Genomic DNA, 25,068 nt, shown 5'->3' with positions numbered 1-25,068 from the left:
GACTTCGTTCTCCTTGTATATATCACTTTAAAAAAAGTCTACCATGCCATGTTGGTATAATTTTTTACAAAAACAAATACTGCATAACTGGAAAACTGACATTCTTGTTAACGAGATGAAAATACAGAATCCTGTCAGAAATTTTGCTCCTTTCAAAATAAAACAATACGCAGTTCATGCAGCCTAAAACAACTTCACATCCACTTCACATTCTTTCTATAAGGATAGATGGTCAGATCAACAGATCTTCCACGTCGGAGAAGCAAAGTAAGCTGTTTGTTGTTGATGTTGTTGTTTACCTTAAACACAGTTTATCACGGGATCTCGGAGTCTCCCGTACGTTCAGGATTATCGCGTGTTCTCGTTATCTCGCGTGTATACGGCTGGCTCGTTCCGCGCCCGGTGGGAATTGACGCCGGGCAGAGGACGGAGCAAACCCGAGGCGGAGCCGTTCCGCGCCCGGTGGAAATCCCCAGTAAGGTTCACGTGTGGGAGAGCGCACGCACGGACCGTATAGCCGTGTTTCGACTACCACCGGGAAAGTCTCATGCCACACCCTCTCAAATGTCCGCTCAGTCTGCGTGTCTCCACAACAAGTTAGCCCCCAGAGCGATTTAGAGACTCTGGAGGTGACGTATGGTTTTCGCCGTCGCTAACTGTGCACAGGAAATGATCATAAACAAAGCAGCATGGCTAATTATTATGCACAGTGTCTCCGCTGATCATAAACATAGCGATCGTGAATTAACGGTACGCGCTAACTGTGCACAGAGTGTCCGGTGCTTGTTGTAAACAAACAGATCGGTGAGTGAACACCTCCTGTAGCAGCAGCACATACACACTGTACTGCTACAGAGCTAACTGCTGCTAACGGCGGCTAAAGGCGGCTCTTCTTAACAAGCCTCCGGCTCGTTAGCGGGTCGTTAAAAAGAGAGTTGCTGGATTTGTCTCCAGTCACTTTCTTGAGAAATAGTAATGACTTGGGTCTCAAGCACGCTCGCCGATGAGCCGCCTTCTTCTTCTCCGGCAGGCTATACGCTATCCACCGTAATGCTGCCCTCCCCGGTCATATCCAGATCTAACTAACTAAGGGTTTTTGGTGGGTTTTTAAAAAAAAAAAAAAACACCAAAAAAAATCCTGAGCCGGATTTCCGTCACCATGCCGGAGGTCTTCAAGCCCTGTAAATATATTTGACGTTTTCTCTGGTTTTATTTGGCCTATAATCATCATAAAAAAAAAAAACAACCAGCATGGAGTTTTAAGCCGGTACTTTAGAGGGAAGTTGACAGCAAAGCTTGACATTGCTTTGTTTTTACGTTGTGAAGTCAAGCACCAGTGCCATCTATGACTCCAGAGTTATATCAGTTTTGTCAAGGCAACTTTTTTAATTTGAAATTACCTGATACACGGAAAGCAGCGTGGAGCCATTCAGAACCAGAAACTGCAGGTTTGGTGAATGGAAAAGCTCTGGTCCAAGATCTGCACTCTCACTGAAAGGGTTGTCTTGGTTTTCACACACCTGGAAAACATGGAAAGCAAAGGTCTAAATAAAAACACTGAAAAATATTTTGTGTGATTTGGATTCCCCTTTGGACAAACAAGTAATTATCACCATATACAGTACATCATACTGCCATTATTAGGAGCAAACACACAGTGACAGTACCTGACTGGACAGAGTAGCAGGCCCTCCAGACATTGGATAATGTCCTAGATGGTTGACCAAGTGTGTGATAACTGTCCTGGCTGCGATGGAAACCAGGCCCTGCTGAATACGACTACGAACTGTAGAGAGAGAGACAAACACAAACAGAGGATGTTTACTGCTCGTGCAGAACAATACATTTTGGGTAAAGGATTAAAAGTTTAAAGTTAATTTCTAGATTGTACTGTTTAGTGCAGTGATATATAGCCATATATTTACAAGCACAGAAGTTCAAACAGGTAGTTAACATTAATATAAGGAATAAATGGTAGAAATAAACAGCTGCTCAAACATTGCAGATGATGAGCGAAAAGTAACAGATAAACAGCTGAAATAGTTAAAAGTAATGACTAAATGCTTGATAGTTAGCTAAAAGCAATGTAAATGGTAAATGGACCTGCACTTATATAGCGCTTTTGTAGTCGCTTTGCGACCACTCAAAGCGCTTTACACTACAGACTGCGCTCATTCACACACCGATGAACGCAGCATCGGGAGCAATTTGGGGTTCAGTATCTTGCTCAAGGATACTTCAACATGTAGGCTGCGACGGTCAGGGATCAAACCACCAACCCTTCGGTTGGGGGCCTACCAACTGACCAACTCATGTTAATGGATATATGGTTTAAATAGTTTGCTTAAACTACTTGATAAACTGTTAAAATAGCTAAAAGTAATGTTAACACTTATTGGTTGAAATAGTTTGCTTGACGTTACATTACCAGATAAACAGTTTAAATAATAAGCGTTATCTGATAGATAGCTAATAGTAGGGCTGGGCGATATGGACCAAAAATCATATCCCAATATATTTAGGCTGAACATCAATATACAATATTTTTTATTGCAAAGCGGTTTTATTGAAACTGTTTATTTAAGTGAACATAAATACTGTATAACAGGAGTACCTTTAAAAAAAACAACAAAGCTCCATAAAGTGCACATTTAAAAAGAAAATCTTAAATAAAAATAGCCTATAAATAAATAAATAAATAAATAAATAAAATTGGCCAATCTTTTCCTATAAATATTATAAACCCTAGTAAGGGCTGCATTTATAAATGAAGAAAGAGCATTTTTTTGAACTACACGGATATATGCAATATGGTCTTATTCCATATCACATTTAAAAATACATCGATATATCTTTTATATTTATATATCGCCCAGCCCTAGCTAAAAGTAATGTCAATGGGTAAACAGTTGGAATAGTAGCTAAAAGCAATGGAAAAAAGGTTGAAATAATAAGCATAAAGAACTGGATAAACAGTTATATCTGTTATAGAATAGCTAAAACTTTAACTGATACAAGTTGAAATAGTCAGTTTAAAGTAACATTATCATCAACAGTTTAAATAAAGTAGTAAGCTAAAAGTAATAAAAAGTTTAAATAATAATTAATAATACTTGATAGTAAGCTAAAAGTAATGCTAATGGATCAAGAGTCAGAATAGTTAGCTAAAAGGAACATCAATAGATAAATGGTTTTAACTGTTAACTGTGATTGCTAACCAAACCAACTTAAATATTTTAAGTCAATTTCCACTTTAATATAATGCATGGTGTTATACATTTAGAACATACATTGTGTATTGATTAAGTGGTACGTGACTTCATGAGTGTATCTCAGGCCAAAAAGCTTGGGAACAACTGGTTTGGTGGGCTTAAAACTGTTACTCTGTTAAATTAAGTTAAGTCTTAAAGTTACAACAAAACTTCAGGAATTACAGTAAAAAAAACTAGGAAGACGAACAAACACACATTGAGCTTGTACATAGTTTGCCCCATGCTGAGCACAAGCCAATGCCATCACACACTGTGCTGCCAGCAGATCCTGGTTAATCAACATCATTACACACACACTGTGACACAGAGACTTTCCAACAGCTTCTTATTGACAGGGCTGTGTGTAGAGTACAGATATGTATTGACCAGACATTCTCAGCGACTCCCTAAACCTCAGCGGAGCTCAGGAGGAGGAAGGGGAAAAAATATAAGGAAAAGAAAAGAAAAAATACAAATGAGCATAATAGACTGGCGAGAAAGTACAATACAAGAGAATATTAGCACAGAATAATGTTAAAGCAAAGGAAGGAAGTGAAGCAGTGAAGGCAAGAAGATACAAATAAAGAGAAGAGAGAAGAGAAGCATGGTCTATCATGGTGCTCCAGTCATTAGATGAGACACTGTGTCCTGGTGGACCACAGCAGGGGACAATACACACTCTCACACGGACAGAGACGGGTGCACTCGCATACATACACACACAAACTTTTTCGGTCTGTGAGTGTGTGTGTCAGTGAACCACTTTACATGCATAGAAGAATTATGGACTAGACATAGTTATGTAAAGACTTACTTTTTCCACCAGCACTATGAATGTTAAACACATTAGGTTTTTCTATACCTCAAACTTAGATGCAGATCAGACCACATTAATGCAGAAAACTAGATCATTTCAAAGGGTTTCCATACTTTTTCTTGCTACTGTATATTTCTGAAATGTCAATGGCAAAATGCGTATTCAAATGCTCAAGCTCCTTTCTATTTTTTTGAAAATCAGTAAATATGCTATATCATGGTGACAATGATAAGCTAAAAAGTTAGTATTATTTGATACAACACTGACTCCAAACAAGTTTGGACGTTGTCTCAAACAGAATATTATAGTTTGCTAATCCTTTGTTATGCATTTTGTTTTTATTTACATTTTACACAGCATCCCAACTTTTTAGGCAATCGAAAGTGCAGATAAATTACCTTCAGTGACGGGCTGTAGTTTGTTGGATCGTTCAGAGTCCGGGCTGTGCAGCGGTTCTGGTTCTCGGAGGCTCTCCAACGGCAGGAACGGGTCGTAGTCTGGACTCAATAGGTCCGACAGCTGCAGTGGGTAATACTTGGGACTGTTGAAGGACTGGGCTCCATATACACAACCGTGTAACACCTGGACAATTTAAAAAGAAATGAGATGTCTGATTGAATTCCATTCTGAATTCCCATGTTCAGCTTACACTTAATATTACAGACGCACGATATGGATTTGTTTCTGTCGGTAGCGATTAGTGATAAATACCTGCTTCTCATGATAATTTGACATTATTGTTTTTCAAAAAAACTAATGTAGTTCATGGAGCAGTGAGGGTAAGAAAGGCTTGGATGTCAGTGTATTTAAGTAAGTGAGTAAATAGCTGCTGCGCTTGTTCGGTCAGTGACAGCAATATTACTGTGTACTATCAGATGAAAATTTATTTGCTATAATTTAAATATCAGAATAATACATAATAATATACATTTCCTGTTATTGGCCCACAATTTATTGGCCTGAAACATATCATGCATCCCTACTTCTTATGTGAAAAAAACGTATTCATCAATATTGGTCCTGCTTCGGGGGAATACATCTTAACTGAATAAATAACATCCTTGTATTTAATTTCTTATGAAAAGTGTTTCGTTATGACCAGCCTTGCTGAATAAACATTATACATGCCAACATAAAGGATTCTGTGTGTGTGTGTGTGTGTGTGTGTGTGTGTGTGTGTGTGTGTGTGATTATGTCTTTAGAGGACAAAAATGTCTGTGTCAAAAAAATTGCCATAAAAATTATGTAATGATGACTTTTTTATATTTATTCATTTTAAGAAAGTTAAGTCTTTAAATGCCAGTTTGTCAAAAAAAAATGCCACTGTTAAGAAACAAATAAACAAACAAACAAACAAACAAATAAATACATGTTATATACTTCTTCTGTCCTGGAATATGTCATTGATGAGCAACAACATTATTTTTAACGCAATGCATGAAACACTGCAGTGCTCGATAATCAAGCAGCAGTAACCCTGGTGGAAACCTCACAGCCACGCCAAAATGTATGCCATATTCATTGACACAGCTGAAAAGATCAACAAATTAAAACAATAAACACGCATACATACCTTATAAATGCAGCTGAGCAGAGTCTTGGTAGGCTGGTCCCTATCCGGAGGGCTTCGTGTTTGAACGGGTTGAAGAAGAGTCTTTGGAGGCAGAGCCATCACCCAGTCCAACAGACACAACAGGAGGGACACTACCAGCTGCGGCACACACAGGCAAACACAGGAGTAAGGTTATCTTCTCAGCAAAATCAGTAATATAGTGAAAAATGATGAAAGATCATTTTTGTGTGTGTGTGTGTGTGTGTGTGTGTGTGTGTGTTTTACCCTTTTATCCAGTTCATGAGGAGAAGACTCAGTAGTAGGCAGCAAGTGTGTGATGGTGGCGATCAAAATCTGAGGAAAATATGATGAGTATAAGAAATATGACACCACATTTGCAGTAACAGAGCAGTAAGATTGAGATCATCGGAAGTGATGTCACATCAGAATATCTACCCACCAAGAAACATTGTGAGACCTCTAAAAAGAGATGGAGATTTAAATAAATGTCTTAGCTTTACACGATATGACCTGATGAATAATAAATGAAACCGTTGTTTGGAAATATTCCAATAATTGTTAAGAAGTCATTTATGTTTAATCTCTACGATCTTCTTTTTTTGCATTTAATAAAATAGAACAATTTAATAACAATGAGACACAACATTGCTGAACTTCAATGAAATGTATTCGTCCCTTGCAGAGGTCAGAATGGTTTTGATAATGTGTTCCTAAAATACAAACACAGTTAATTAGCCTAAAATAAAAGAAAGCGTTAGTTATGTGTTGTGTAAATACGTAAACAATGTGCAAGTTCAGGTGTGTATAATGAAGACACTGACTGAGTGCTCACACACACATAGTTTTTCAGAAAACCGTTGTTTGGAAATATTCCAATAATTGTTAAGAAGTCATTTATGTTTCACCTCTACGATCTTCTTCGGAGTGTCAGGGGGGAATTTCTGAAGATGATCAACATGACTGATCAGGAGGTGAAGGATGTCCGATGCCACCAGCGCTACATTCTTATTAGGGTACTACACAAGAAAGAATGTGTGTTATTTTACAGGTTAAATAATAAAACAAAAAACAATAAATATTTAAGAAAATTGCAAGTAATCAAAAGGCTAATTCAGGGTTAATGATTACTATAATGCCGATATGCAGTTTCTCCTTTTCTTTTTTGCATTTAATAAAATAGAACAATTTCTATTTTAATAACAATGAGACACAACATTGCTGAACTTCAATGAAATGTATTTAAAACTGTCATTGTCTGCTTCAGTATGTCAGCAGTCAGTCAGCAGTGATGTATCAAAAATAAATAGATAACAGCTTGTGAATAAAAAGTAAAGACAAAAAAAGAAAATGTGTTAATAAATAATGGTAATAATAATAATAATAATAAAAAATAATAACTGATCGGGTATATGGAGCACTTTTAAAAATACTCAAACTTGCTTTCCATAGAATGTATGAACAGAATGTGTTAACAAATAAAAAATAAATATAAAGAAATGTTAAAACAATGTTAATGCACTGGATTTTCCTGGTGTTGGCTCAGTGAAATTCTATAATTAATAAATAATCGTCCCTGTAAGCACAGGCAACTTCCAACGCAGATAATCTAAAAAAATTACGTTAAATGATTAATTGTCCCGCCTGTAATCATTCTACTGTTATTTCATATTATTAGCTGCAGTATTCTGTAAACTTGTTATGTTTTAGTACTAATATTAAAGTTACAATTTAAAAAATACAATAGCATACAGGTGAATTAGTAGCAAGAGTGAATGTATACATCAGTGAGGATGCTTGTAGAGAGGAGAAGGGTTCGTAGTGGGATGAGGACGACAACAGGAAGAAGTGGCTCTGCATGGAAATATGACAATCCCTAAAGCTTTGTGTATGTGTGTGTGTGTGACTGTGTGTGCATATCACAGGGCCCATGAGGCTACTGGCTGCTGGTATGAAGGCAAGAGATGCAAGTGGACAAGATATGTGTGTTTGTGTGTGTCACAGCTTGCAGCATTCCCCCTGGATTAGTCTCCTATCTGAAGGACGACCAAACATATTGACAGTCCAGGGTTTGCTCCCAGGAGTAAGTGAATGCAAGTGTGTGTGTGTGTGTGTTGCTGTAATGTCTTAGCAGGCCATTGGCTGCCGATACACGAGCTAGGGATTCCAAGGTGGAAAAGGTATGTGTATGTGTGTGTGTGTCCATCTAGAGCCACTTGGCCGTAGATGAGACAGTGAATGTTGGACAGTATTATTCTGATCCACAGGCCTCCCAGTCTTGTGGTCTGAAACACACAATACCAACTGAGGCAATTTCACCAACACTAACAATCATCTCCAACAATGTTTCCCTTCACACTTTGGCTCCTTGCAGCCCACCATGTTAGGGCCACCTCCCAACACATACACATTCAGAGCCAAAGTTCAGTTCAAAATAAAGCCTGACCGATTTAGTTTTCGGCCGATATTACCACAGCACATATTGGATTATCACAGAGATAAATAACACATGGATCTATCAATATTGTCATATTTGGTGTCTGATATGTGAAGATATTATATATATACATTTCTTTTTACAAAACATATAAGATAAGAGATAAGATAAGTCCCACAATGGGTAAATTTCTTGTGTTAGAGCAGCAAAAAGTGTATAACAAAAATAGACAGAAGCATCAGTAAAATAACAATAAATAGAAACAAGCATTATTAACAGGAAAATATACTTGTAATAACAATAAGCAGGAATAAATGTAAAAAATAATAATAATTTAAACAATAGGTAAGTATAAAAACATATTTTAACTGGCTAACAGTTGATTAATAGAGATCATTAATTGATATAAAACTATAAATATTATCAGGACATTGTCAAAGATTGTCAATGAACATGAACCACATTTCTTATTTTAAATCCACATAAAATGCCTATTTATTCAATGTTTTACATTTTTATGATAAAGTTATTTGCCTTACGGGATTAGTGTTTTGCTTTTTAACTACAGTAGGTGTAATTAAAAATCCGGACAGAAGAGAAACAGGTGTGTAGAAACTTCAGTGTCAGCAGCCTGTTTCATTCAGATTCATCGCTTTGGTCTTTTTCATGGCACCGGATCACAGATCACAGATCAAAGGCCAAAGGTTGAATGAGATAATCTCATTCAGTTGGGCTGACATGTGACCCTTATAGATTTATATTTCAATTAAAATAGACAGAGTTGTAACTGACCTTCAGAGTAACACAGATGACGTTGAGAGCATCTTTAATCTGCGGATGTTGAGTCCCATGAGACAACTCCTCACACATCCAGATACCCAGACTACATAGGGCAACACACCTAAACAGAACAAATACAGTAAAGGAAAGCTGTGAACACACACTGCTGTTATACACACATAGAAACAACTACACGCACTTTGCACTATTCATAAAAACACAAACTAGCAGAAAAGTAAAACCTTATTGGCAAGCAGTGAACACAAACTTCTTGCTGTCACACTAACATTACGTACTCGTAATGACCTAATTGCAATGAATTATCTCTCGAGATAACATGCTGCACCTGTGCAAATCTAAAAGTTCTGAATACATACAAATAATATTAAAACATCACAATTTCTTTATTATTGTTTATGGCCATGTATCTAAATGTGGGTGGACTAATTATAACAATCGCCAATTACCATTTTGTACCACACAACCTGCTAGTGGGTTTGAATTTTTCATTTTTTAAAATAATTACTTCTTTTTTTTAATTGCCAAAATAACATAATTTGAAACTGTAAAAACTAAAAATGTACAGGAATTTTTGAGGAACACTTCAGTCAGGAAAAATATATAAATCTAAGCTTGAAATAGCATTATTTCATCAAAATCACTTTATTCTACATGTTTAATTTAAAATGTCGTCAAAAATAAAGCATTTGCACTATTCAGATCATGTAAAAAACATTAAATTATGCACTCCTCAGTGCAACTGGGAAGCCATGAATGAGATTAACAATGGGATGATTGGAAATTCTGCAAAACTTCGACTGAACTGCAGGTTGTTTAAACAGAGAGGAGTGGACTGTATAGAGAGGTTGTAAAAATTCCAGTGTAAATGGTAGCATGTGGAGCCCCTATTTTTTCCAATATTGGTAACAATTGTGGGCACTTGCACTATACTCCATTTTTTAAATTATCAAATACATCGTACTTGCGTTAATTTGTTTATTTAATGGATTTATTTAATTATGGCATTATAAATGTGTTATACTGCACGAAAGACAGTTCAGACTTCTCACTAGTTACAGCCATGGTTGTGCTGATTCCATAGAGGTGCAGGACTTATATTATTGCACTCAAAAACAAGAAAACAGTGAGTAATATGTGACAGGAGCAGAAAAGTGCTTGGGGTTCAGAGGGTTGTATAATGCATTCCAATACAACATCACACCACAAACTATGATCACAAAAATGTTGTCTTACCGAGCCTGAGCAGAGGGTTCGTCCCTTGCAGAGGTCAGAATGGTTTTGATAATGTGTTCCTAAAATACAAACACAGTTAATTAGCCTAAAATAAAAGAAAGCGTTAGTTATGTGTTGTGTAAATATGTAAACACTGTGCAATATCTTGTTCAGATCCCAAGTTCAGGTGTGTATAATGAAGACACTGACTGAGTGCTCACACACACGTAGTTTTTCAGAAAATTACAAAAGTGATTCATAGGATTATATGATGAGGTGTTTATATATAACACACACACACACACACACACACACACACACACACACACACCCCACACACACCACACACACCACACACACCACACACACCACACACACACACACACAATATGGACAAACAGACACAGTCCACACACGCCCAGAATTTCACACTCTCACCGGTCCCTCCTCGTCCCTCCGGTCTGTGTTAATGACCGCTTAGTGATTCAAAACAAGTTTCTGCCTTGTAAGAAACCAGTGAGCGGGTCTGAGATGCTGCCGCGCATGGCATTAACTGTTTACACAGCAACAACAACAATAACAACATTACTCCCATAGCTCTGGACTGTTACAAGAATGACTAATGAGGCATTAACCTATTAGTTTGGTTCTGAGACCCCCTATGGACAGCAGACGTGCGTTACAAGGTTTGGACTGGCATGGATTACAAACAATGTCGAGGGAGTTTTTTTTTTAAGTGTTTGACCTAATGCTTTGGTGAATGTTACTTTTAAAGTAACCTGACATGTTTTTTTATCCAGCAAGAGAGTGGTGTTTCTGTAGCAGAAATTACACTCTCATCTCCTTTTAACATTGGGAACACTAATAGCAACATTATAGTCATGACCATTTAATCACCGGTCTACGTGGCTATTCAGAGATTGTTCTTTTTTTCCTCAAAACTTTTGTATGTGGTTTACGATCAGAACATCCAAGGGGCAACATCTTGGCCTGAAAAGTGAAGCTAAAATGGAAGTACCTTAAACCTGCATTCTTTCTAATGGCCAGCAGGGGGCGACTCCACTGCAAAAAGATATCTCACTGTTTAGAAGTCAATAATAAAATCACCCTACCACTCACCTGATTTCTTAACTCAGTAATCATTTTCCTAATGTCTCTATTGCTAGTTTCAAGTTTCCATTAATGAAGTTAATGATACCAATACAAATAATAATAATGACATTACTCATGCACAGAACCTCTCAAACCCAAACTATTATCGCTTCCATCTACCTTGACGTCAGGGAACTTGGTAAGCACCACGTCAGCCGTGGTGGGATGGAGGGCTGGAAGCTCCTCATACAAGTTGGGAAAACACACCAGAGAGCCCAGCAGGATCTGGGCCTCCACTCTTGGCGCCTTCAAAAGGAGGAGAGAGGAGAGGGAATGATGGAGGCAAAAAGAAAGAAAAGAGAACAATAAAAGAAATGCAAATAAAAAAAAAGGAAAAATAACATCTTGTGCCTGCTTGTACTGCACATGTAAGTCACAATAATTGCAAAAACACAAGTGTGAGTCTTACGTTGAGTGATGAGCAGGCGGTGACTCTCGAAGCTGCGATGATGAAATCCAGGATCAACATGGTGGCTCCAGGGAGGCCAATACTGAAGAACCTGGGACTGCAGTGTTTTATGATGGTGTTCACAATGTCCTGTCAAAACCACAATTATTTTTTTTTTTTAAACACACTCATTTAGTTATAACTGCCACGGCTAAAACACATCTGAGCAGAATAAACGTATATTATTACACATTGCTCTACATTCATATATTTAATGTTAAATAAGACTGTACCTGGTCTTGGTGCAGCAGTCCTTGATGCATGATGTTGTAGAAGTGTGTGAGAAAGTCGGAGTTTGGGGAAACATCTTGCCGTCTCTTCATGATCCTGCAGATCAGCTTGTAGGCATGAAGCTTCCCCTGCTTGTAACGCTCTGTCAGCATGGTGGCCTGCAGGAAAAAATGCACATACAGTATACATACATGTTAGAATAAATATAGATATGTAAGAAACCCTCTGAACACCATAACCCACTAGCAGAAATTACACCATTTATCATCAAAACTGCAAAAACCGAAATTATCTTTAGATTAAAATAATGATATTTCATCAAAATCAATTTATTCTAAATATAAAGGTTGTAAAAATGTAAATATATAAAAAGCATCTGGAGCCCAATTTTTCCCCAATATTGATTAGACTTGTTGGCACTGGCCAAAAATTGTATACATATATTCATTTTTTCCAATTTTAATAAAATAAATTATATGAGATATGCATTTTCTTTTTTATGATGTACGGCTTTATAACTATTTTATATTGCACAAAAGAAGTATTTGTCTTCCATCTACCTCTAGTTATCTATTATAGTGTTTCCTTAGAAGTGCATTGAAAAGGAAGGGCAAGTACAGGTAATAAAAGTGTGTTTATCCAACATTATACAGCCGTCCATTTTTGCGCCTTCAAGCGGGTTGCCCCGTTGCAATGGAGATGCAAATCCCTGCAGTGCTGGGCTGATGTGCCAAGTCAAACTGAGTCAAGCTGAGCCAGCATGTGTATGGAAGGGGCTACAGTGATCTCTCAGTCACACGTACCTTAAAGAGCCAGGGGGTAAGGATTCTCAGGGGTGGGATCAGACCAGGAGGCGGGGGAGATGACTGGTTGTCCAGAGAAATGCCCAAATTATCTCTTATCTGAAAATAAAAGTGTAATTTTTACACAAACATCTTTCCAGAAAGCCTTGTCTCATATCAATGCACTAAATGTGAATACACACCTTGGCCAGGTTTTGCCACAGTTCACACAGATAATCGAAGACCTGAGCATGGATCTCTGGGTCTTTGATGCTGTTAACATCCCCCAGGATACCCAGCATCCTCCTCCACATTACTGTGGCAACATCTGCATGCCATCCAGTTAGAGAGCCACCTGCCATGACACTGCAGTCCTCACTGGGAAACTCACTGGTTTCTAGGATGAATCAGTGAATCAGTCAGTAACTTGTGCCTCTCATTCACAGCTGAGGACAAAAAGAACGTAATAAGTGTGCATGATTATTACCCAGGTCATCTGGAGTCTGCAGGACAGAGTTGTGGAGCTTCTGGTCCAGCTGTAAGTGTGTGTGTGAATGGGAGTGTGTGTGATCGGTGTGCTCTGCGGTCAGTGTGGCGGGGGAGGGCGTCTGGGAACGAGAACCTCCGAGAGAATGCATGGGAGATGCACTCTCAGAACCTGGATGAAGATGTTTACAGTATGCACAACAAGGAGAAAAAAAGTGATCCAGGAGCTAGAATTATGTGCAACTGAATTAGTTCCCTATTTAGATCTACAGAAATAACAAAGTAGCCAGAGATCTTTATGTTTTGTGCATACCAGTGACAGTGACAGTGTGGCTGAGGCTGCTGGTCTCCGAGTCAATGTGAAGTGTTGTTAAACTGGCCACTTCATGTTCATCACAGGCCACGCCCCCTCCCAGGCTGTCCTGGTCCAACGAGCTGCCTCGACCTCCACCCCCAGATCCAGCTCCTCCTCCACAAGCTTCTGAGCTGAAAGTAAAATCTACAAAAAAATGTTGACCATTATACATTTTTATCATATCAAATCGAGGCAGGTAATGGACATTTATATCCCACAGCAGCAACTTACAAGGATAATTTCTTTTCATTTTGACATGATGAAACATGTATGGCAAGCTCAAATGATCAACTTGTGTTTTGTTCCTTACTATCAAACTTGCAGGTGGAGTACTGAAAGGCATTAAAGGAGTCTGACTGGCTGTCTGAGCTGATGACATCAGAACCGCTGGCACTTGCAGGTGACGTCCATTCGGAGGGAACCCCCGGATCATCAACAGGACGGTGATCATCTGAGGGTCGAGATCCAGGACTCTGACCTGCCTCCAGTAGCTCCGGCAGGTCCCTGGGAACCTCAAGACTTCCTGGGCTGCTGCCGCGACGGCCCTGTGTATCGAGAAGAAAGCAGGGTTAAAACTTTTTATTTTAGTTACGGTTATTCTTCATCAGCAATAATTGGCTATGAAGCTGCAGCTCTTTCTGAAACTTTAATGTTCATATCATTGCGTCTGTGTGCCTGTGTGTTGAACTCACTGCTGTTCCTTTGGCCCTCAGTCTCTCCTGGATGAACTCATCCATGAGGTCGGAAAAGTTTGGGTTGGTGCTTCCTACGTCACTGGAGACTGGACGAGCCTTCTGGACCACCTCCTCTTTGTTGGCTAGAGGAAGATATATGATGATAGTCAAAGACAGAGAGCACTCAGGTATGCATACACACACAGACAGAAAGGATGGAAAAAGAGATGAAGATTCACAGGTGGACAAACAGACGGGAGATGAAGATCCATACCATCCATACTGTATAAAACAAGTGGACATAGCTTCCGGTTTTAAAAGCCAATGTACATGTGCCTTAAACCTGCATTCTTTCAAATGGCCAGCAGGGGGCCCCTCTTGTATGGAAGTCTATGAGGAAAATTACCTTACTTCACACTTGATTTATTACCTGAGTAAGCATTTCCCTAGTGAGTTTTTGGTCTCATTTGCTAATTTCAAGTCTTCTTTTATACAACACAACGTTAATAAGCTTTCAGTAGATATGTGGCCTGAGGAAAATGGGTCCTATATTTACCTTGGTCACTCTGGGACAAAAACAAAAGTCTGTTCTCCCGTTTTACTTTGGAATCAATACACCTGCTGCCAGTCTCCTACAGAGACAGCAACTGATTCGTCAGGGAACAGTCTTGTTTCTGAACTGTCTCTGACCTCGCCAAAGGCAGCAAGTAATAGCCAATCAGGGGCAGAGTTAGCAGGTCATGACTTTGCTGTCCAAGAAAAAATGGCTTGCAGTACCTAGCCCTGCCTGGCTGAAAACCAACCTCTCCTCCAAATATGGCCACTTCTGGCTCTTAAAAAGAGAACAAGATGGCGTTCATAATGTTGAACTTAAGGCTTCAAAATGATAGCCCACAAATCAGTGGGTGACATCATAGTTTCTACATCCACCTCTTTTATACAGTCCATGTCAAAGACAAAAAAACTGAGAAATAAGTTTGTGAGACATATTATATAATCAAGCCTGACTTGCTGACTAAGTATATTACCGTATATTATGTGTAATATGACGACATTTTTAAGTCTAACCAATTCCACCTCCCAAGATTTCAGAGACTATTGACAACTCCTGTAGTAACTAAGTTTTCGCTGCTGATACTTAAGCGTTCAGATGTTACATTCAAATAACAAACTGGAGCTTCTCTCTGTTGTAAGAGCAGAATTGTAAGAGCTGTCCTGATGTGTATGTACTGTTGGCCCTGAAGTTAGCAAAAGTCTGATTGTTAAACAAAAGCCACAACACAGCAGGCAAACCCACCAGAAAAGCAATGCGGGAGTTAATACACACCATGCACAGAGAGCGAGAGATTATCACCTTGTTAGGTCCAAACAGGCAGCATATCAGAGGCCTGAATTAGTGCAGTAATGTTACAATGAGTTATGTTGCTGTTAGCTTGGTAGCAATGACAGCAGACAGTGAGAGTTTGGGAACTCTGAAGCATCAATCAATCCAAAATCAGAGTAAATATGCTGCCCACGGTGTTAACCAACTGATATTTAATGTCTGAACTTGTGGCTGATAGTACCTGGTTACACCCTCAGCCCTATACCAGGATTTGGATCAATAAAACTTAGAGTTACTGAGCACAGAATTAAAATCTTTACTTTGCTGCCACCTAGCTGAAGAAAATTTCCCCTTGCTGCACACTTTCCTTTGAGATTTAAAACGTAAAATCTCCACTTACATCATGGCCACTCACCACAGAACAACATCTTGCCCTGCAGGTGTATGTTTTTACTGAGGGCCGGACATTGTCTATCCCAAATGTGGTCAGATGTGCAACAAAGTTGAAACTTTCAAACCACAAAGGTCAGTGCAAAATTAATTCTGTCATTTTAGTTTTCTAGCTGCGTATTAGAATAATCAACTGAATTTAGGAGCAAAACAATTTACCAAATTAATGTTTGTAACATATATACCTCTGCTTATAATTTGTATGCCATTCAGATAGCTCCTCAAGCCTGAATGCAATGTCTTTCTGGTTGACTGTTATGGTTATTTGCCATGACATCACCAACAACAGGAATAAGACCTGTATATGGTATAATATATGGGACGAAAAATACAATCCCAACCCCCTTTTCTGTGACATTATTGTATCAATAAAGGCCCATTAATTAAATACTCAAAAGCCTACATGAACAACGTATATCACACAGATACTACAGCATGAAAGGATTGACGTTGGAGTTTAAGTAAAAGGTAGCACTATAGAAATGCAAATCTGGGTTAAATTTTACAAACACGGCTTTACGGCTCTGCACTGAATATTTGCATCTTCTGTGTCTGTTCAGCCTATCAGGATGAGCCAATTTCTGTATGAGTAATACTGTCCTCCTGTGGAGTTATGCGTTTGACGGTGACTACTCGAGGCTTTCCAACAGGTACAAGACTTTCTTTCATAGCGATAGTCCCCATGTGATTGTGCAAGCTCATTCTAATGGCTGAGTATACACATGCACATTTTTAGTGCTATGATCTATGAAGCTTTGTGGTGGGATAGTTTGGATTTTATAAAGTGGGTTTGTATGAGGTACTAATCCATATCACTTACAAACAAAAAATTCCAAACTATCCTGTTGAGCTTATAAAGCCCTGATAGAGGACTCCACCTGTGTTCATAGAACAAGGATTAGGCATAACCATTAGCAATCATCAGCTTTACGTAGTTCAACACACAGCCAGACAGACAACCAGACAGTCACAGCACATAATATCTGGTTTAGTCTGCATGGAGTACCAGATGACTGGGCTTGACTTCATTCATTGCAATTGTAAGCATATAAAAGTAAAGTTGCTGTCAGTATTGTTGATTCACATTAGAATTATATGGTTAAATGTCATGTCTATGATATTATCGCATGTCATATCCCACACATCTGGCACAAAAGTAGACAAACCTAACTTTCATATAAATGGTTTGTAATTTGGCAAGCAACAGACCTGAATAAAATAAGGGAAAATGTGGCTGCGCAACAGTAATTCCCCATCAAGACAGATTCAGGTGATGAATCACTGTGCTCGTATCAAGCATCTATAAAACAGCATTAAACCCATTTCTGTAGCCTGCTGCCCAGAGAATTAGAATGAATAGAAAAAGCTTGACTGAAAATTTGCACTGCTGATTCAAATGTGCAGTTATCTTGTTTGATATTATCTTATGGCAGTGTACAAGGCAAATAACCATTCAAGATTTAAAAGTGCATTCCTTTTCTTATCCATTCAAATTCCATGTGTGTACATCGGGATGGCTACTCTCACATTAGGTCCTATGCTGCATTCTAGTGGTCTGAGAATGAACTACAGCCATATGTTTACACCTCATATAAACTGTTCTAACATTTGTGACCCTTCTCTGAGGTATTACTTGAAGCAAAGATCTATTTATCTGTGCTTTTATCTTTTCTAAAGGCAGTTGTTGTTTCCTCCTGTGCAGCTGAAGAGGGGCCGGAGTCCGGAGAGGAGGCGAAGGAGGCGCGAGGAGGCCGCATGCAACATCGAGGAGAGGGAGGAGGAGATGGAGAAGAGGGGAAAGAGGAGAGGGGGTTAAAATCCCAAAGCCCTTAGAAGAAAGAGGACATGAGGAGGAGGAGAAGGAGGAGGAGGGAGGGGGCTTCCGAGGTAGAGGAACAGGTGGGAAGGTATGGGAGGAGGGAGGAGGTCCTTGATAGGAGGCAGGCTGGAGGATGGGGCTACGTTCAAGAGGAAACACATCAACAGGGAGTTTGAATTTCAGTCCAGCAGCAAGATGATGAGTGTCAGCCAAAAAAATATCATTCCATCATAACAAACCAGTTAAAAACAGCCAAAAAGGAAAAGAGTTGTTGGTGTTTGTGTACTGATGAGTATTTCTTTCCACAGTTTTATCTGTTGTGTCCTGTGAGCGCTTCGTTCGTTGCGATCCTCACCTGGCGTTGACGTCTTTCGCCCAAAGTAGCCCAGGACATGGGAGTAGAGGTCTCTGAGCGATGCATCGCCCATAGCGGCCCGGCCCTGCCGCTGTGGCGACGAGCCTTGGGATGACCCCTGACCTCGAGGCCGTGGCTTGGAAGACAGAGCGTGAACAACAGTCTTATAGACGCCACCGAGAAGAGCCCCCTGGTGGTGGTGTCGCGATGCGGTGCTGCCAGGCTCCTGGGACCGTGAGCGGGAGGCTCGGGCTCGCAAGGCGGAACGTCCCAGACGGCCACGCACACCTGAGCTGCTCGTCTCTGTGTGAGCCTCAGAGCCCAGGTTGGACCCCGCAGAGGACCCGGGATGCTGCTTGTCCTTGTCCCCTCCAGTCCCAGCCCTGTTTTCCAAGCCTCCCGCAATTGCTGCGTTCCCTGCCCCGCTGTTATCTGTAACAGTCCCAGAGGCTGATTTCTCATGTGCCCCTGCTCTATGGCCAATCCCAGCCACAGAGCCAAACTTACCTGCACCTCCTGTCCCCAGCTTGGCCCCTGACCCGGCTCCAGCTCCGGCCCCGGGCCTCTCTCCAGCTGAGTGGCTGTGTGTGTGGAAGTGACTGAGGCGGCGCAGCCTGGCTTTCCAGTGGGCCTCTTTACTCTCCAGGGGGTTGTGGAACTGGACTGACTCAGTGGAGGGCCGGAAGCTGACATGGACGCCACCAGAGTGGAGCCTCTTCGTGCTACTGCGAGACATCTTGGCTTTAGTAGGGTCTGAAGTTTGGGGAGTTTGATTTGATTCGGTGCTACTTTCTATTGCGCTTGTGTCTTGTCTGATTATAACGGACCTCTCGTATGCTGCCGCTTCTTTATTACTCTGCTTCTCTTCTCCTGTTTCCCTCCATCCATCACATTTCCCTTCCCATCCTTCTGCCTTCCCTCCTCCCTTTTTCTCTCCAGTGTGTCTTTCTAAGCTAGCGCTCCCCCTAGCATTAGGCGACGGCCACTGACACTGCAACTCTAAGCACTCGTAGATGCTTCGCTGCTCTGCCTCATTCTCTTCTGTTGAATCCACACTGCTATGTCTCACTGATTTACTTACCGGTCTGGTCTCTTTACAAGCTTGCCTGTCCTCTCTCACCACCTGTCTTGCCTCTCCTACCTGTCCTGTGTATTCCATTTGTGCTCTAGCTTCGCCAGTTTCCACAGGTGCGGGTAAAGTGACAGCACTGTTTTCTAGTAAAAGCCCAGGACTATCTCTCTCTCCTGCCTCTTCCTTCCTCTCACTTCCTTTGTTAGTGAGGTAATCCCTAATTGAGGAGAATAAATCATCTTCCTCTGCCCCAGCCCCCATTTCACCCTCCTCTACATCAATTTCCTTTTCAGATGCAAAGGTGAAGGCAGAGTCCCAGTCGCTTACCCAATCCGAGCTAGAACCTCGGCTCCGAGAGCCAATCTGATGCCAGAACTGGTCATAAACACTACCATCATCTTGTCCCTCTGAGGATGAAGAAACAACACCGTTGGGGAAGGTTAAAGGAGTGGGGGAGGAAGAGGTGAGGGGGTGTGGGAGTGGATGAGCTGTGTGGCTGTTGGCTGCGAGTAAAGAAGAAGTTGTGGAGTGGTGGTGTTGTGGGGGGTTCGGGATCGAACTGGTATCCCTCTGGGGGTCTTCACCTTTGACCCTCTCAGCGATGAAAGGCTCCATGATGTCAGAGGCACTGCTGCTCCTTGCGAGGGAGGAAGGGGCGGGGGCATCCAGGTCACACGCCACTCCCTGGAAGACCTCCGAACAGGAGGTGGGAGGGGTGTCGTCGCTCTGAGAAGAGTGGCGCATCCGAGAGGCGCGGGACGTTAGTGTGATTGGCGGGTCCTCCAGGTCTGGTAGTAAGGGGTAAAAAAGGGAGTGAGGTTAGTAAATGGGAGTGAAGACATGGACACACATACACAGACAAACACACACTTCTAAATGAACAAAATGCAAATGCACTGTAAAAACTTAGTCTTATGGATATGATCCAGTAAAAATCTTTACTAAGCTAATTATACAGATTTCCAAATATGAAAAAAAAAACACACTAATACGCTCAATGATTTTCATTTTGTGATTAAGTGCTGAAGCAATCTAATCTACGTCCTTAATCAAGTCACCACATCCTGGTCATTTCTTGACTTAGTCTAGTGAGATAAAATTAACACTGCATTCAGAGCAGCATTTAAGGAGACCGCAAGTTTGTACAACTTCATCAACCTCAATCAGCAAACACTGTCCACCAACAGTCTGCTTTGACAGTATTCAGAACTTGAGATCATTGAGGAGTGAGGTTATTATAATAACAACTGACTTGTGGTTACATAATGAACAATAATAATCCTTTGAAAAGACTCATTAAGCTAAGCAGGCAAAGTCCTCCCACAAAGGGCTTGCACTTACTCCTTGTTGATAGGTTAGCTTTAATCATATACATTTGTAACTGTAAGAACGCCAAATCTATTAAAATTATTTGTTATGTGCATTTGGCAGTCTTCAGTTGTCTGCCGACCTGTCCTGGGTGTACCTCGCCTCTCGCCCAATGTCAGCAGGGATTGGCTCCAGCCCCCCGTGACCCAAGTTCAGATAAGCAGTTAGAGATACTGAATAAATCAATGTTTGAGAGCTGTAATCATCGATAAAGAGATCGCCTCAAAACACACGCCAAAAGTAAAAACACAAGCAAACAACACTCCAGATAACTCACTGTAGCAAAGGATATGATAAAATAAAATCATCACCACTGCATACAAAAAAGGAAGGGGAGGAGTCAAATTGAATGCCACCCCAAGAATACATGGCATCAAAATAAACATCACACAACATCTGTGACAGGGAGGTCGAGAAGAAAGGCATAGATATAAAGTGGGTAAAAAATAGTGCAGGCAGACGCAGTTAAAGGAATGTTGGAGGGACATGCGTGTGTGCAGGCAGACAGATAAGTAAGAGACACAGAGAAACAGGAAAGCAGACAGGAAAACAGGTAGGCCAAGTTCAATGCAGACATGTCAACAGAGACTTCCTGTAATAAAATCCAAATTAGATCAAACAGTTAGTGAAAAGACGCCATTTCTTGGTATCGGGTTGCCAACATTTCATTCTTTCACTAAGCGAAATTCAAATGTACCACCAAATGTCAAAACCACAGCAATAACCCTCATAACCTAATTAGTAAAGTATTCATATACGTGTTGGAAATCTTGGGGAAATAACTTAGAGATCCATCCATCACATGCAAAAATTTCAAACATTCTCAATCAGATTTTTGCACAGCGTGCATCAGAGATCAGAGAGACACTGATCATTTGAGGTCTAAAAGGAAAGGGCTGGTTGATTCCTGATGGACCACATGCCAACTGTTGCTTCAGTAATGACAAATAGACAGGAGAGAATAGGCATAAAGCTTCCGACAGACGTAAAGACAAGTTAAGTTTCCAGGCAGACAGACAGGCGGACAGGCAGGCAGACAGGTAGTGCAAAGAGTGTGTACCTGCCAGCTGGTCGGCAAGGGGGGGTAGTAAAGGGTGGTGGTGGTGGAGGAGGACAGGAAGAGGAGGCGCCAGAGCAGGAGCACTCTTAGCACTGCGGATAAAGGCTGAGGACAGCAGAGAGTCCCCCGTAGAGCAGCTACGCAGGGCTGAAGAGGTGGGAAGAACGGATAGAAGGAAGACAGAATAAAGGGGGGGGGAAGAGTGTGAGACAGAAAAGGGAGGAAAAGAAGGCAATGAAAGAAGGAAGGAAGAGGAGGAAAGACAGGATTGTTGAAGTGAAGGTGAGGTAAGAAAGGTGAAAGAAATTAAAACAATCACGCGTAGAAATAAGGAAAAAGTTAAGAAGTAATGACAAAGCATAGAAAGATGACAGGACAGTGTAGAAAAAGAGAAAGGTTAAAGGGAGGCAAAGAGACAGGGAAGGTGAAGGAGTAGTGAGAAAAGGGTTAGCTTTGGAGGAGAAGATGGTGAGACAGTGAGAGGCTAGCAGCAGCTTGGCACTCTACAGCTAAAATCTCCTCTTAAGACCCGGATACACAGGAGCACTAAAATGAAGTTGTGTGCAAGTTTGACCAAGTCCATAACCACAGTTGAAAAAAATGCGCACCTGCAAGAATGTAAGTTAGTACATGTGCATTCATTTGTCATAGAAAAAGCTGTTAGAAATTTTAGAACTTGTGCAAGTGGTGCTAAACCACATAAAATTCAGCTAACAGGCCCAGCGATTGGTCTTTTATAATCTGGGCTATTAACCAGTTACTATTCGGGGTCTTTTTTTTTTTAAGAATTGGTGGTTGTGGGCAGTGGATGTTTAGGGGGAGATAGCAGGTCAACGATAAATGCCACATAGAAGTGGTGGGCATCAACTGAAAGCTGTGAACCTGATGTCAGAGGTCACATGACCGTTTTGAAAATCGCCAAAATAGCCTAACTTTGCATCGTTTTTTCAACAACTTCCCGACATGGTATCCTGACATGCTTGGGGTCTATAGATTCCTTAGATCTAAGGAAAAATTGAAAATTGAATTGCTACGCTCTCCGGAAGAAAAAAAACGGCAACTGTGCCAGCGGGACCTCTGAATAATAACTATATATAAAGGATATATCGTAGATATTTTTAGACTTTGCAGGTCCTGCATATGCTGTTTTACCCCACTATGTCATGGTATATATGCATAATCACAGACTATTTGAGCATTACATGCATTTAGTTGTGTGTATTGTAGTTTGTAAGCTCTGTGATGATGCATGCTTTTGAAGCAATTCATCCTTCATCCATCAGAAGGTGTATTTTTAACTTTTTGTGTGTGGCGTGACTTTGCTTTTCTCCCAATTTTGGAACTTCAGCTTCAGCTCCTATAATAAGTCTCGAACAGACGGAGACACTCCTGTTCTTAGGGACAAAAATGTCCCCACTGAAATCAATTAAAACCATCATTTTTATCAGTCAAGTCAGTTAATTTATATAACACTGAATCAAGTTATCTCAAGGCACTATTCATATTTAAGAGGCCTGGTTTGCCTTTTTTAAAACCAAGCATTCTATTCAATCAGGCTTTCATTTAAAGTCCAGGATTCAAAACTCTACTTCTTACTGCTTTCCACCAGATCGAGTCATTTTCTCATGTTTCCTCTATGGGGAATCTTGCTCTGAGCTAGTGCTCATATTTCACTGTAGTGTTATGACCATTTCTTTCACAGTTGAAGGCTTCACATAAACAAGACTCTACTGAGGAGGAGAGTTGACAGTAAGCATGCACCACAACTTCCTGTCAGCAGGAGAGGTGGAGATGTCAAGTCAAATAAAACTGACTTGAGAAGACAGAGAAGCCATCTTAAATACACAGAGGAAAAACAGGACACTAGTTTTTTCTAATACCGTTCATCTTCAACACTCCAACACATGCCAGACAGTTTAAAAGGAATAAACAGAGCCGTGTCTGGGAGTCTGCGCCATAAATATTACTAATAGCAAAGTGTTCTGGCCTTTAAACTCGCACATAGTTGAGGAGGCCGGTCGTGTTGGAGGACAGATACTGACCTACAGTCTTCTGGCGAACAATACTCCTGGCCTTTTCGATGCCCGGTGAGCCAGCGGTGGTGGCGCTCCGCTGTCTCATGGCTGCTGCCTGGCCTGGCTGGTCTCTGCTCCAGCCTTTAGAGAAGGAACGATCCACAATCTGCCGCTGGCCCTCTGAACCTATACCTGACGGAGACGGGTGAAGAGAGGCAACATTTCTTAACGCACATTTAATGGCACTTATTCCAGGACAAATATTACATCTATCTGTAACTCTGCACTGTCTGGTGTACAGATGCAAATTCCTCTTTTCTTTTTGATGTATTTTCACTTTCATTTTGGCGCAATTTTATTTGTCTAGATATTTCCTAATACTTAAAAAAAATATTTTTTACATTGTCAAACTAACATTCAATTATATAATAATAATAATAATAATAATAATAATAAAAATAATAATAACAACAACAACTTTCCTTGTGGTTAACTTCTGACAAAGTTACACATTTAGAAAGTCTTCACTGCTTCTTTATCTGCATCTCTAACACATTAGATACAAAACTAAGGCTTAATTGATGTTAATTGCTGAAGTTGGCTCATGATAAAATGATGTCAGCAATAGCTGCCTGGCTTTCAGATCTGCTGGTAGGAAGCTGACTGACCAACCTTTTCCTTTATGCTTCTTCTGTTTTTGTTCACTGAGTTTGTCCAGAGGCAGCTCATTCAGATCAACAGTGTACAGGTTCCTGGCCAACACCTGAGACATAAAGACAGAGAGACAATGAAGACAATGAAATATTATAATTTTTTGTATGGTATTAGGTTAAAGCTTATTCTGTTTATCTATACTTGGGACTTAGGTGCAGATCAGATTTGTCATTTTATGACAAATGAATGCAAAAAAAACAAGGAATTTGAAAGGGTTCACATACTTTTTCTTGCCACTGTATGTTGTTGTTACTACAATGATTAAGAAGGAAGCAAAGATAAAGAATGGAATGGAGAATGGAAATATGCATATAAGAGTCCTCAGTGTAATCCAGTCGATGTTAAAGTGTCTAATAATACTCGGCTATCATTAATACTTTGGTTATCATGGGTTTTCACACATAAAAAGTGATGGAAAAACAGGTGGGAGTAAATCTTGTCTTCCAACATCACTGAGAAATTCTGAATGTGATACATGATTACGATAACTCCCAGTACCTTGGTGAGGGTCTCCATGGTGAGTGACCACTCCGTGACCAGTTCATCCCAGCAGGTAAGAGAGGAGAGGACGGAGAGGAGGTCGTCCCACAGCTCTCTGCTGATGTAGACATTTAAGTTCCCCTTAATCCAGGCCACTATCAGTGTCTGTACAGAAAGAAGGGAATGATATGACAG

The 25,068-nt window shown here is 40.5% G+C and overlaps 1 protein-coding gene across 5 annotated transcripts in view; it reads right to left on the bottom strand.

Annotated features, from left to right (window-relative positions):
* Positions 1-25,068, bottom strand: part of ralgapa1 (Ral GTPase activating protein catalytic subunit alpha 1) — an 87,332-nt gene that overhangs the window by 48,401 nt on the left and 13,863 nt on the right. For 2 of the 5 annotated variants that reach the window (XM_059353934.1, XM_059353935.1), the window contains exons 15-35: positions 24,892-25,038; positions 24,352-24,442; positions 23,707-23,871; positions 18,165-20,024; positions 14,235-14,359; positions 13,853-14,087; positions 13,501-13,686; positions 13,189-13,359; positions 12,905-13,098; positions 12,723-12,821; positions 11,922-12,077; positions 11,650-11,778; positions 11,361-11,486; positions 10,110-10,168; positions 8,868-8,976; positions 6,547-6,657; positions 5,906-5,974; positions 5,642-5,779; positions 4,467-4,650; positions 1,668-1,786; positions 1,401-1,520 (exon numbers count right to left, since the gene is read on the bottom strand). In XM_059353934.1, the coding sequence (XP_059209917.1) occupies positions 1,401-1,520; positions 1,668-1,786; positions 4,467-4,650; positions 5,642-5,779; positions 5,906-5,974; positions 6,547-6,657; positions 8,868-8,976; positions 10,110-10,168; positions 11,361-11,486; positions 11,650-11,778; positions 11,922-12,077; positions 12,723-12,821; positions 12,905-13,098; positions 13,189-13,359; positions 13,501-13,686; positions 13,853-14,087; positions 14,235-14,359; positions 18,165-20,024; positions 23,707-23,871; positions 24,352-24,442; positions 24,892-25,038 (4,593 nt within the window). Of the gene's footprint in view, positions 1-1,400; positions 1,521-1,667; positions 1,787-4,466; positions 4,651-5,641; positions 5,780-5,905; positions 5,975-6,546; positions 6,658-8,867; positions 8,977-10,109; positions 10,169-11,360; positions 11,487-11,649; positions 11,779-11,921; positions 12,078-12,722; positions 12,822-12,904; positions 13,099-13,188; positions 13,360-13,500; positions 13,687-13,852; positions 14,088-14,234; positions 14,360-18,164; positions 20,025-21,664; positions 21,812-23,706; positions 23,872-24,351; positions 24,443-24,891; positions 25,039-25,068 lie in introns of all 5 variants that reach the window. The other 3 variants (XM_059353936.1, XM_059353937.1, XM_059353938.1) reach the window with 2 other exon arrangements.

This window comes from Centropristis striata, chromosome 16, assembly GCF_030273125.1.
Source record: "Centropristis striata isolate RG_2023a ecotype Rhode Island chromosome 16, C.striata_1.0, whole genome shotgun sequence".
Taxonomy (NCBI): Eukaryota; Metazoa; Chordata; class Actinopteri; order Perciformes; family Serranidae; genus Centropristis; species Centropristis striata.
The sequence above is the reverse complement of the archived record's forward strand: the minus strand, read 5'-3'. Positions and strand labels throughout refer to the sequence as shown.